General features: G+C 42.7%; 1 protein-coding gene across 1 annotated transcript; it reads left to right on the top strand.

Annotated features, from left to right (window-relative positions):
- Positions 1 to 4,254: 4,254 nt before the first annotated feature.
- Positions 4,255 to 8,098, top strand: LOC121958787 (charged multivesicular body protein 6-like). The gene is made up of 8 exons (XM_042507907.1): positions 4,255 to 4,441; positions 5,415 to 5,524; positions 6,171 to 6,258; positions 6,351 to 6,437; positions 6,520 to 6,585; positions 6,668 to 6,748; positions 6,909 to 6,981; positions 7,605 to 8,098. Exons 1-8 carry the CDS (start codon positions 4,379 to 4,381, stop codon positions 7,652 to 7,654), a joined length of 618 nt encoding a protein of 205 aa, XP_042363841.1. The 5' UTR covers positions 4,255 to 4,378; the 3' UTR covers positions 7,655 to 8,098.
- Positions 8,099 to 13,992: the final 5,894 nt, after the last annotated feature.

The raw sequence follows: 13,992 nt of genomic DNA, 5'->3' as shown, positions 1-13,992 counted from the left end.
AAAATCCTAGAACTGTCCTAAAATCTGAGAAATGTCCTCTAATCCTACCACCATGTTTGGGGCCGCTGTGACTGGCCCCTGTCCTCCCGTCATTTGTCCCCTGTCCTCTCGTCATCTGTCCCCTGTCCTCCCGTCATTTGACCCCTGGGTAAATCCGGTGGAGTGCCCCTGGTTTGGTCTCATCCTTTAGGACGCCGTGTTGGTTATTTGGACAGACGGACGTTGGTGGTTGACCTTTGCCCTTTGCCCTGTGGCCTTCCTCTCTGCGGGTTTGTTTGGGACCGTAAGTGTTGAATATGCACACCAGTCGATGTAGCACACGCCCTCGTCGGACGTTAGGTGGGCCGATGACCTCAGCCGCGGAGAGGCGGAGCCAGAGGGCGCTCTGAGGAGTTTCTGATAGTTGAATGTACGTTTGGCAGCGAGCGCTCTGTGGAGCTCCTGTTTCACTGCGGTGCCACTTTGAATCACGCAGCTGTGTGTGTGTGTGTGTGTGTGTGTGTGTGTGTGTGTGTGTGTGTGTGTTAATCCACGTTTTCTCCATATCTCCGTATTTGTGCATGCAGGTGTCGTTGGTGCGACGTCGAGCAGCAAACCGATAAATTGTAATTTTCTCATGTCGCTGAGGTGAGAGGGCGATGAAAGGGTTAAAGGGAAGTTCAGACACTTTGAGGACAGTTTCGGGTTTCGGGCTGTGTTTTATTTCGTTAACGGCGATGTGATATTTGTCACTTCGCCTGTCGGGAGGAGGTGGACAAAATAACAGGGACAGCTGATGCAGTCAGGAAGTGACTCAGCTGTTTACACGAGAACGACGAAGGAAAAGTCTTAACTTTGCCTTTTAAAATAATCTGCGTTCACGTGGTAACGCTTCCCGATGGAAGTCATTGTGAAAAAGTCTCTCTGGGCCCGTGTGCGTCACGTTACCGACGCACAGTACTTAGCCTGCACGCCAGGCCAGTACAAAGAAGACCGCATCACTGTCCTCACCCGTGGTCCTCACAGTATCATCTCCAGTTTCCACGGCGACAGAAGGGGCGGCGGTTTAAAAAATTTGTGTTTACAGTGTGAACGAAAGGCCAAACCGCAACAAAAGTTTAACGTTTTCATGCGAGAACTGTTGCCATGGAAACGGACCTTTAATGAAATCGTTATTTTTATGTTTCTGCAGCGGCGACAGCCGAAGGCGGAGACGTAATGTTTTCGGGGTTTTTTTGTCCGTTTGTCCGATTCTACAAAATCTCAAAAGCACCTCAAGTTCAGTCCACGTGGACTCAACAATGAACGGATTACATTTTGGGGGTCAAAGGTCACCGTGACCTCATGAAACATGTCATTCTCATTATTATTTTCCCCAAAAGGTCACGGCGTTGAAGTGTTTTGTTCCCGTGTGTCGGGTTTGTCTGTCGGCAGCTGACAGTAAAAAGACTGATGAATGATGATGAATCACAGAAATGTGTGAAAATATTCTGGAAAACTTTTGAATCTGATCAAAATGTGTTTTAGAACCCCGAAAAACTGTGACCTCTGACCCCTGACCTCTGACCCCCGCATGGTGAGCATCTCAGGGTGCGTTTGTTTTGTCCACCTCTGTCAGGAGCGTAGACTCGTTTTAAAACCATTCAGAGGCCGAAGCTGAGAGTTCGTTTTAACCCTTTGAAACCTGGATCACTTTTCTTGTGCTGCGTTCAGGCACCTCTCACAGTATTTAACCCTTCGAAGTCTGTACTCATCGGTTTAGATTCTTTTTAAGAAACATAAGTTAAAAGGACAAAGAGCGATTATAAAAAAAAGGAAGAGGACCGAAAAGCACACGAAAAACAAATCAAGGAATTACCTGAAAAATTTCAGTCACATAATAACAAATATATGATGTTAAAATTGATATAATATCATTAATATAATTAGAATTTTTTTCTGGACTTTTTTTAAAATAATTTTTTTAACTGACTTATTGTTTGCAATTTGTGAGACATTTCTGTGCAAATTGCTTTGTCTTTTTCAAAAGTAGAAGAAATGTCCTGCAAAATACAAAAAGTCAGTTTAGAAAATTTTGAAAAAACTCCAGAAAAAAATATTTATAATAATATTCATGATATTATATCAATCAACATTTATGTATTTAAAATTATGTTACAGAATTCTTGTTACTTTTTAAGCCCTTTTCTCGGGTAATTTCCTTGTTTTTGTGGGGTTTTTTCAGGTAATTTTCTTGTATTTTTATTAATTTCTTCTAATTTTTGGTGTCATTTCTTTAGGAGTCGCTTGTTGCCTTCCATTGTTTTTCAAAGTAATCAACTCAATTAGCTCAGGTTTCAAAGGGTTAAAGATGCTTTTTAGACTGAGCATGAATTTTTTTCCGTCCCGAGCTGCGTCATGTCTCAGATTTATGACACAGACGCTTTATCGTTTATTTTTATTTTTGTTTTTTTAACAGCAGGTGTTTGGGATTCTTGTGTCTGTTTTAATTTATGTCATTGCATTTTATTTTATTTTATTTTATTCTGTTTGTACTTCCTGTGTCTCCGTTCAGTGAAGCTCAGCTGATTGAATATCAGTTTTACTTTTAAAGGACGCACTTCACAAACTACAGTCTTTTTTAATGTGAAAACTTTATTTAAATGCTCTCCACATTATTGTTTTTGATGTTTTTTTGCATACATGTAGCCTCGTTCCCTTTTTAACTGGACAGACTCAAACACTGGCTCTGCGTCCACATGTGCGGCGAGGACGGATGATGTCACATTTACACGTATTTTCTATTTGCGTTCCCAAGTGCAATGAAGGCTGTTTGTTGTCGGTGACCTTCAGTGACATGTAGCCGCTGGCTTGTTTTGCACGCGTCCCGTCCTGCATCCTCAGCAAACTGCATCTCGTCCAGGTGGAAAGTTTCACCCAAAGAAAGCGGAGCAGGTTTTTCTCTTTTGTTTTCCTGGTGGTGGTTTGAATTGCACTATTTCTGGGAAATTTTCTAACCTTTCTTTATATTATGCAATCTTTGTAAGATTCTGTGTGCACTGATTTTATTTTTTAAAAGACGGTGGTTTAGCTGTGTGCTGTACTTCCTCCTGTATCACTCATGTCTGGATGGACACTAATGAGCGACCTTTTCATGAATAAATGTTAATCCAAAGCTTTGTTTTGTCCTTTTTTTGATGGACAGGACAAAAAAATGCTGTTTGGTCCTTCAATTCAGCCTGCGAGGATATACATTTTTAAAATTTTTTAAAAATTACTTCACAAGTAAACCCTGATGTACAGAAAAATACATGCAACCAAAAGTGATGTACCGTAGAATATTATAATAAAATACGATACAGAAGTTTGTACAGGAAAATCACAAGTATACAGCACAGGTGCTGCTACTGGATAGAAATATAGATATTAACAAATAATGATTTATTATTATTAATTAAATAATTCAATATGATGCCCCCGCCTGAATGTTAGACAAAAAAAAATATTATTGTCATTAATTTTATTGTTCATTTATAAAGCAAAGAAAACCCTGACAGACAACAAAAAGTAACACACTGTAGAATATCATAACTAAAATATAATAAAATACAGAAGTTGTTCAAAGAAAATCACAAGAATACAGTGCAAGTGCTGCCACTGAATGGAAATGTTGCTATTATAATTAATAACACTGATTTTATTGTTGTTATTATTATAAGAAATATAATAGATACTAGTATTATGAATCACATGCAGGAACAAAATAATAAAATATCTTAACTTATTTTTAAAAATTGTTCTCTAAAGGTTTTGTTAGTTTCAAATAAGAAAATGTGTCAAATGAAAAATGAAGAATGGATTGCTAATACAGATACATTATTACGATTATTGTTGTTGTTGTTGTTGTTGTTGACGTCAGCTGACGTGCTGCAGTTATCCTCTTTGACCGCTCGAGGGCAGTAAACGTGCATGACTCTGGAGACGACACGTCCCGCCCTCCTCTACTTGTGATTGGCTAGTGCTCGTCGCCTTCGTTGGTTTCATTGGTTAGTAGTCAGTTTGAACCAATCAGAGGCGGAGAAAGGCAGAGTAAGGCGGGATCTACCGTCACCCTCTCATTTTGTAGTGTATTTAAAAATATTTTAAATTCTTTTATTTCACACGCAGAGTATTCGTAACAAAAGGCTCGTTAACGGCGAACACGATATTTGTTATTTAAATAAACTTGTTTTTTTCAGAATATTTGATTATTTTTTTTTAGTTTGTCCCCGGCCGGCCGCCGTCCTTCCTGCTGTGGGTGTGGACGCCGGATGACTACAGCGGTAATGGCGGAGCAGCTGCGGTAAACAGCGGCCTGAGAGAAGTTGTGTCGGCGGCTCGGAGTCGGTGCGGCGCTGAGCGGCTGTGATGCGGAGTCACGATGGGAAACCTGTTTGGAAAAAAGAAGCAGAGCCGCGTGACAGAACAAGACAAAGCTATTCTGGTGAGTGCAGCCCGCGCGAGCTAACGGCGGCTAACGTTAGCCGAACGGCTAACGGCTAACGTTAGCCCCGCCCCGAACACACCAAACATCCGTCAGAAATCAGCTGATTTAACGTTTCTGCCCCAAACTTCTTCACACGGTCACTTTATAAAACACAGCTGCGATAATCCAGCGGTCTGTGGGCTTATCTCTGATCCGGCACCGACACACCGGCAAACAGTAACGGTGTTACTCGTATTTAAATAAAGAAAGATTTGATTTGTTACATAAAAAATACACGAGCAACGTCAAAAGACGTGGCCCAAAAGTTAGTTAGGAAGTAGTTTTTCTCAATAAGTTACACGAAATTACCTGAAAGTATGCCCAAAAAAAGTAAAAGAAAAACAAAAGCAAACTAACAAAAAATAACCAGAAAAAAAGTGCTGAAAATTGAAACAAACAAACAATGTGTGTACTTTTCTCCTTTGTAACATAATTTAATAAAAAGACACAGATAATAATTATGGCTATATTTTTCTGGACATTTTCCCTTAGTTTATTGTTAAAAAATAGTTTTCCTAAAGTTTCTTTTTAAGTCAGAATATTTTTAAAAAGTAAAAAAAGTTGGATAAAGAATAGATTGATGATGTATATTACCATTGATATTTCTGACGAAATAAAAAAACTAGTGGTAATATCTGTATAATCCTTGCATTATTTCATATTTTTTAGCTTGTTTATAATTGCTGAAAATAAGTCATAAAAGAAAAACAAACAAGGAAGTGGGCTGGAAAAAGTGCTAGAAATGAGAAAAAATGTATATATAATTAAAAAATACAACTATAATAATAATAATAATAATACTTATAATTATTATTATTATTATTATTATTATTTATATATATTTTTTTTGTTGTTGTTGTTGTTGACATTTTCCCTTTTTTAAAAAAAATCCTCCCTGCACAAACTCACCGTGTCTCTGCTGTCGCTGCAGCAACTGAAGCAGCAGAGAGATAAACTGCGACAGTATCAGAAGAGGATCAGCCTGCAGCTGGAGAAGGAGCGCCTGCTGGCCAAACAGCTGCTGAAAAATGGGAAAAAAGAGTGAGTTAATAAAAATATTCACTGTTTTTAAATCTGACAAATCAAATCATCTGACTGGTTGTGTCACATTTATCTCCATTATTCATCAGAAGTGTTTTCACTAAATAAAAATATTTAGTTCAGTTTATTGTTACAACAACAGATTTTTTCCTCGTGTGTCTCGACATCTTTCATTATCTTCGACGCCGCCTCAGAGGCGTTTTCCCTCAACGCCGCCAAGAAATCTGAGCTTCATTGAAAAAGCCCTGCTCTCAAAATATAAGATCAGATCAGTTCAGTTCAGTTCAGTTCGGTCAGTTCGGTTCAGACTTTATAGACCCCTCAGCAGGAAATTCTCTCTTACAGAAACTTGCAGATAGAAAAAGGAGTAAATCAATCAAATCAGAATGATAGAAAAATAAAGAAAAAACAACAATTACTTTTGACAGTAAGTAAAAGTAAAAAATACGACGTTGAATATCTCGACCTCCAGCTCAGCGCGTGGAGTATAAAATCAGCCCCGAACAGACGGTTGTTTGAAACAGGATGTTGTAAAGTAACGAGACGAGAGCCGCGTTCTCCTCAGAGATCGTGTCTTTTTTCTCGTTATTCGTCTCTGATTTTCTCCGACTGTGATTCCGATCTCACGACTCCTGCGTCCAAACAGGAAGGCGCTCCTGCTGCTGAAGAAGAAACGATACCAGGATCAACTGCTGGACAAGACCGAGAACCAGATCGGGAACCTGGAGCGCATGGTGAGAGACGGGAGGAGAGGACGGGGCGCGGACAGAAAGACGGATGGGCGGACGGCTCTGAGGAGAAACTAACGTGTCCTCTCTGCTTTCAGGTCCAGGACCTGGAGTTCGCTCAGATCGAGGCGAAGGTCATTCAGGGGCTGAAAGTCGGAAACGAGTGTCTGAAGAAGATGCACGAGGTGGGACATCGAGGGAGCGTCTTCATAAACGTGTCCGCCTGTGCCAGTGCCTGTTGATGATTGTCTGTGTGTCCGTCCTCAGGTGATGTCCATCGAGGAGGTCGAGCGGATCATGGATGAAACTCAAGACGCCATCGAGTACCAAAGGGTGAGTCTGCTGACGCCACCGGAGGCTGTCTTTGTTTGTTTGTTTGTTTGTTGTTTACTGAGAGACGGTTGTGTCCCCGCAGCAAATCGACGAGATGCTGGCCGGCTCGCTGTCACAGGAGGACGAGGACGCCGTCCTGGCTGAGCTGGAGGCCATCACTCAGGTCCGTCCCATCGCCATCACTGCCAGAGTTTTTCAAAATAAAAGGAGGTCAAAGGCTCAGATGAGCAGCTCCGACCCAATCACATGTCCTCTCTGCGTGTCCTCTCTCGGTGTCCTCTCTGTGTCCTATCTATGTGTCTTTTCTGTGTGTCCTCTCTCAGGGAGAAGTTGAGCTTCCTGATGTTCCTGCAGACGAGCTTCCAGACGTCCCAGAGGTCTCCGAGAAGAAAGCAGGTTTGTTCTCTCACTCGCTCTCTCTTTAATAATAATATCTATGTGTATATATATATATATATATATATATATATATACATACATATATACATATGTATATTTGTTTTGAAGTTAGACTCCCACATTTATGTTGACATATAAAACTGGAAATCTTATTTTATTTCACTGTTTGTTCTTGAAATGTATTTATTGTATTTTTTCAGTATTTTGTCTTATCGTCCACAATATTGTTCTCTCTGAAATACTCTGAAATCTGGTGATTTAAAGGTCCCGGTGTGTACCTGGTGTGTTTTCATGATGTTAAAAAAATTCATATTTGACCGACTGAGTATTAATATTTTGCCGGTGGAGTATTAATATATGTCTGACAGAGTACAAATTTTTGACCGACGGAGTATTAATATTTGACCTACTGAGTACTAATATTTCACAGACTGAGTACTAATATTTGCCAGACTGAGTACTAATATTTCACAGACTGAGTACTGATATTTCACAGACTGAGTATAATATTTCAGAGACTGAGCATTAATATTTGGCAGACTGAGTACTAATATTTGACAGTATTAATATGTCTGAGCGTGGACTGAGAGCTGTAATGTGTGACCGTGTTGTCGTCTCAGAGCGCGAGCGTCCCCGGAAGAATCCGGAGCGAGAGATGCTCGCAGCGTAGGACCGTGACCTCCATCAGCCGACCTGCCGGACCTCCTCCTCATCCACCCGCAACACTCAAACGCCCGCTGGAGACCCATCCGTCCCGCAGCGGCCGGCGGTGAAGAGACGGCGGCCCACGTCAGGTCCGCGGCGTCTTCCTCCACGCCGTCGCCCGCCGTCCGTCCCCGAGGACGGCAGCGGGGACGGGGACGGTGGAGAGACGCTGACGGGAGCCGCGAAGAGCTGTGAGATCAGATAACTGTGCCTAACCACCGAATCATTTTCTACTCGCCGTAACTTTAATGCATGTTTGTCTCAATCATAATTAAATTCTGCTCCAAACGAGCGCAGCTACGTCTTAAAGGGACAGTTCACCCAAAATCATCCCTCATAGTTTCTATCTGACTGTGTTCTGTGTTTTTCTCCTTTCATTTAAAAATTAAAAAACAACATTTAATAAAAACTCTGCAGCTGCATCTCTCTACAGACAGCAGATTTCACGATGCTCCGCAGACGCAGCTGTCCACAGATTTCACTGGGACGTCCAGGACGGACCAGTGATGCAGCAGTTCTGACTGCGTCATGATGTCCTAAATGTCCTACATTTCTACATTACACTGTCTCATTACACACATTTATTGGATTTTAGGACATTTTCAGGATTTTAGGACAGTTCTCAGATTTTAGGATGTTTTCAGGATTTTAGAACTTTCTGGACATTCATATGATTCTAGGACATCAGTGTCTCAGATGTGTCCTCTGTCGGGGGTGTGGTGGATCCTGGTCTGGCTCTGGTTTTGATCGAGCTCTACTTTGATGCTGTTTTCTGCTCTCTGGCTCTTTTGGACAGTAAAGTTAGATTCGTGTGGTGGACGTCCTGCAGGTCTGCCGGTGCGCTGCAGGTCTGGTCCTCCTGGCTGGTGGGTTTCTGTGCAGCGGTGAAACCTCCTTCCCTCGGTGTGACCCCCTTCACAAGCGGCTTAACTCGTTAAATCTGCGCTCCCCTCGTGGATTAGCTCGCTGTCAGCAGACAAAAGGCCCGTCAGCTCGTCCGCGGGCTCAACAACAGCCCGTAATCTGTTTAACGTTGAAACTGGACAGAAAGTGTCCTCCTCCTGCCGTTATTTCACCGTGCGCTTCGTTCTCGTGCGTAAAAGTGCGTCAGGAAACACGACGGCCTCCATCTCTGAGGCTTAAAGTCCATCTGAAGATCCATCCAGATAATCTGTAAATCAGTTAATCTCACAGTGACTCACAGCCTCAATTCATTTCTTCAATCTGTCTCTGTCCCTCTGTCTGTCTCTGTCCCTCTTTCTGTCCCTCTGTCTGTCTCTGTTCCTCTGTCTGTCTCTGTCCCTCTTTTTCTGTCCCTCTGTCTGTCTCTGTTCCTCTGTCTGTCTCTGTCCCTCTTTTTCTGTCCCTCTGTCTGTCTCTTTCCTCTGTCTGTCTCTGTCCCTCTTTTTCTGTCCCTCTGTCTGTCTCTGTGCCTCTGTCTCTGTCCCTCTGTCTGTCTCTGTCCCTCAGTCTGTCCACTCTTGCTTTAACAAAAGAAGCGTCTTTAACGGTCGCCGTGGTGCCAAAGTGCAGCTCGATGTTCACATGTTGAACACGAGGGGGCGACAGAGAGTTTCTGTTGTGTTTGAGCTGCGTCTCCTCACAGCTGAGGGTGTCAAACTGTCCCCGTTTGTCTCTGTCCTGTCTCATGATGATGACGGACCGAGAGTCAGACCTGATCGCCATCATCAGTGTTGTTGTGTTGAGTCGCTGCAGCAGGTTGGACACGTGGTGGACACACTGAGACACTGACGGCTGTCCCTGCTTCTCAAGTTGAAAATGAAAATCACGTCTGGGAGAAACGATGAGATTCACACTGACGAAATGACAAAAACAGAATGTTTCAGTAACGTTTGAATTCACACCGAACAAAAAAGAGTCTTCAGGTTTAAGACAAAGATCTCAGACTGACAGACTACAAAGAGACACGGCAGGACTACAAAGAGACAAAACAGGATTACAAAGAGACAAAACAGGATTACAAAGAGACACGACAGGACTACAAAGAGACATGGCAGGACTACAAAGAGACACGGCAGGACTACAAAGAGACAAAACAGGACTACAAAGAGACAAAACAGGACTACAAAAGAGACACGACAGGACTACAAAGAGACACTGCAGGACTACAAAGAGACACGACAGGACTACAAAGAGACAAAACAGGACTACAAAGAGACACGGCAGGACTACAAAGAGACAAAACAGGACTACAAAGAGACACGGCAGGACTACAAAGAGACAAAACAGGACTACAAAGAGACAAAACAGGACTACAAAAGAGACACGACAGGACTACAAAGAGACACTGCAGGACTACAAAGAGACACGGCAGGACTACAGAGACACGACAGGACTACAAAGAGACAAAACAGGACTACAAAGAGACATGGCAGGACTACAAAGAGACATGGCAGGACTACAAAGAGACACGACAGGACAACATAGAGACAAGGAGACAAAACAGGACTACAAAGAGACAAAACAACTACAAGACACAAAATCAATACAAAGAGACACAAAGTGGTCAAAGAAGATACAGAATGACTAAAAGAGACATCAAATGACCTCAAGGGGACACAGCGTGACCTCAGCCTCAGTGGGAGCTTTTCAAAATAAAAGACAAGTTTTAATGTTCTATCTTTAGCCTTGAAGTGTTTTTTTTTCCCATCAGCCTGAAGTGATGCTCGCTCTCTGAATGGAGCCTCCGTCAGCGTGGGAGTGGGCGGCACACACACACACACACACACACACACACACACACACACTCAGGAGGCTGAATGTCAGCGCGTGGCGTTTGATGAATCACGGCGTAGATCAATAGACTGAGAGGACGATGGTGAGTGGGACGCTCGCTAAGAGACACATCAACTGCTGAATGGACCTGTGTGTCTGTGTGTGTGTGTGTGTGTGTGTGTGTGTGCGTGTGTGTGTGCGTGCGTGCGTGCGTGTGTGTGTCCTGCCCACCTGTCTCCACCTCCACTGTGTGCTGAATATACTCTCATTGTCCAACTGCCGTCTCACATCATGTGAAACTCAAAGACTCGATCTAACAAGTCCGGTTTTAACTGGATCCAGATATGAGACACTGGGACCCCTCAGACGTGCCATTTTCACTACTTTTCTGTAGTTATTTTGTGTCTCTTTATTGTGTCTTTGTGTTTTTGTGGGTTTTTTTGTCTTTTTGTGTGTCTTAAGGGGTTTTTGTGTCTTCTTTGGGTCTCTGTGTCTTCATTTTTATCTCTTAGGTCATTTCGTGTCTCACTTTGGACGTTTTGTCCCCTCTCGGAGTCATGCTGTGCCTCTGAGCTCGTTTTGTGTTTTTTTGTCAGTTTTCTTTATGTTTGTTGTTTTCAGTAGTTATTTTATGTCTCTTAGTATTTTTGTGTCTTTTCTTGGGCTTTTTATGTCTCTTACTTGTCGATTTGTGTTAATTTGAGTGATATTTTGCAGGTGAAAGTCCGGGGACTCTCTGGGCTCCTGGTCCTGAGCCCAGGAGGCCCGTTCGTAATCCATCCGTGGTCCAAATCCTGTCTTTGCGCAGTCCTAATAATGTTTGTTTAATCAGGATCTGTAGCTGCTTTTTTCTCTCCAGGTCAAAATTTGAGACTTTAGTTTCTGTGTTTTCTCGTCTCTCCTCGAGTCTCAGGTCCTCGAGTCTCAGGTCCTCGAGTCTCAGGTCCTCGTTGTTGTGACTTTAAACGGTTTGAACTGACTGTGATTAACGGTCGTCGTTGTGATTCTGATCTGCAGTCAGCAAACATCATGAAATGTGTTTAATTATGGAAACTAATTGCAGCGTCTGAATGAATCGATGTCCTCGCTGCTGCGTCCCCGTTATTATCCAGAAATATCTCCGCTTTTTATCGCTGAACAGAGGAGGCGGGACTGTCCCTTCACACTGCTGTCTCTGCTTTGTCTTCTGCTTTGTCTTCTGCTTTGTCTTCTGTTTTGTCATCTGTTTTGTCTTCTGCTTTGTCTTCTGCTTTGTCTTCTGCTTTGTCTTCTGTTTTGTCTTCTGCTTTGTCTTCTGTTTTGTCTTCTGCTTTGTCTTCTGTTTTGTCTTCTGCTTTGTCTTCTGTTTTGTCTTCTACTTTGTCTTCTGCTTTTCTTGCTGAGTTGTGGTTGAAAGCCCTTCAGATCGTGATGAGTGGGATTCCCCGGCCCACCGTACGGAGCTTTGATATCAAACACAATGTGGCTCCGTCATCCCACGCACTGCAGCCCGAGACCGCTGAGCCAGAGGGACCAGAGCTGCACAGGGACAGAGCTGTACAGAGACAGAGCTGCAAAGAGACAGAGCTGCATAAAGACAAAGCCACACAGGGACAGAGCTGCACGGAGACCGAGACGCACAGAGACAGAGCCGCACAGAGCCGGAGCTGTACAGAGACAGAGCTGCAAAGAGACAGAGCTGCATAAAGACAAAGCCACACAGGGACAGAGCTGCATAGAGATAGAGCTGCACGGAGACAGGGCTGCATAGAGACAGAGCTGCACGGAGACAGAGCTGCATAAAGACAAAGCCACACAGGGACAGAGCTGCACGGAGACAGAGACGCATAGAGACAGAGCTGCACAGAGACAGAGCTGCACAGAAAGCAGAGCTGCATAGAGACAGAGCTGCACGGAGACAGAGCTGCACGGAGACAGAGACGCACAGAGACAGAGACGCCGAGACAGAACAGAAACAGAGCTGCATAGACACAGAGCCGCACGGAGACAGACAGCACGGAGCTGCACAGAGACAGAGCTGCATAGACACAGCATAGAGCCGCACGGAGACAGAGCTGCATAGAGACAGAGCGCACGGAGACAGAGCCGCACAGAAACAGAGTTGCATAGAGACACGGAGACAGAGCTGCATAGAGACAGAGCTGCATAGCAGACAGAGCTGCACGGAGACAGAGCTGCATAGAGACAGAGCTGCATAGAGACAGAGCTGCACGGAGACAGAGCTGCATAGAGACAGAGCTGCATAGAGACAGAACTGCAAGGTAAGACCTGCAGGTGGACACACTGGTGTGTAGATGATGTACTGGATGTGGTACTGGTGTGTAGTATGATGACTGTACTGGTGTGTAGATGCGGTACTGGTGTGTAGATGATGTACTGGATGCGGTACTGGTGTGTAGATGATGTACTGGATGCGGTACTGGTGTGTAGATGATGTACTGCGGTGTGTAGCTCTGGATGCGGGTAATGGTACTGTAGCACTGAGGTGGCGCGCTCGGTCAGCTCTTCTCAATGGTTGTAGCAGAGGCGGCGCGTGGGCTGCGCGTGACACAGCGGAGGAGGCGTGGCTTTTAAAAAAAAAAAATGCTGTGCTGCATTCAGGGACTCTCTGTAAATTCCCACTTTCTGCTGCTCAGTGTTGTGAGGGTTAATTGGCAGTAAAAATGATGCCTCAGTGCAGCAGAGGAGAATATACAGGTGATGTTCTAATTAAATGATTATTTGAATCACATTTACTGAGTTCTTCAGGAATTCTAACAGTAAACTTTATTGGTATATCACTGTAAAAATAAAGTGCTTCACAAGGCAGCAGAGAAAACGTTCAAGTCATAAAATCCACAGCTTTAAAATTAAGAAAAAAACAATTCAGTGTCTAAAAACAGAGCAAATAAAAGATGATTTAAAGGGAATTGGTTTATGTTTAAAAAGCAGATCTGCAATAAATTCCGCAAAAAAGAAAAAACAATCAGTGCGCATGAATGCAAAGCCACAAGGATTTTTTTTTGAAGTATACAACTTATTTACTTAAGTTTCATGTTTACAGATTACAAGTTTATGGTTTATCTGTTCACACAAATAATACTGACACTAATCTGTCTCCGTACATGAATCTCAATTCTACTCTCAGGGATCTGCATTCATGCACAGTTAATGTGGTATTTATGTGTTTTTTGGGAATTTGTTAAACTTTTTGAAATGTTTTTCCTCTATAAATTTTCCTCTTGAAAAATTTGGCGATTTTTTTTTCTTGAAAAACTCATTTTCTTTTAAATTTTTGATGTTCCTGTCTTTGGAGATTTTTTTCCTAAATAATTTTCAAAAAAATCTTTCTTAAAATATTTTTGGCGATTTTAACAGTCGGTGATGTTTTTTTTATTTAAAACTTTGGTCAAGTCCCCATTTGTGCGTTTTTTTTTCCTTTTTTTCTTTTCTGGCATTCATCATTTCATGTTTTTTTCTTTTAAAACATTTGATGATTTTTTTCTTTAAAGAATTTAATTCATATTGTATCTTTAGTATGTATTTAAATACATACATTGAAAGAGTTCAGGTTTTAAAAAAAAAACG

Source organism: Plectropomus leopardus, chromosome 19, assembly GCF_008729295.1.
Source record: "Plectropomus leopardus isolate mb chromosome 19, YSFRI_Pleo_2.0, whole genome shotgun sequence".
Classification (NCBI taxonomy): Eukaryota; Metazoa; Chordata; class Actinopteri; order Perciformes; family Serranidae; genus Plectropomus; species Plectropomus leopardus.
This window is presented reverse-complemented; position numbering and strand designations above follow the sequence as displayed.

Bases quoted from the DNA above. Each gene is read 5' to 3' on its own strand.
- LOC121958787 (XM_042507907.1), top strand. From the start codon at position 4,379: ATGGGAAACCTGTTTGGAAAAAAGAAGCAGAGCCGCGTGACAGAACAA. The intron at 5,525-6,170 runs GTGAGTTAATAA...GCGTCCAAACAG, and splicing joins CTGAAAAATGGGAAAAAAGA to GAAGGCGCTCCTGCTGCTGA. The intron at 6,586-6,667 runs GTGAGTCTGCTG...GTGTCCCCGCAG, and splicing joins ACGCCATCGAGTACCAAAGG to CAAATCGACGAGATGCTGGC.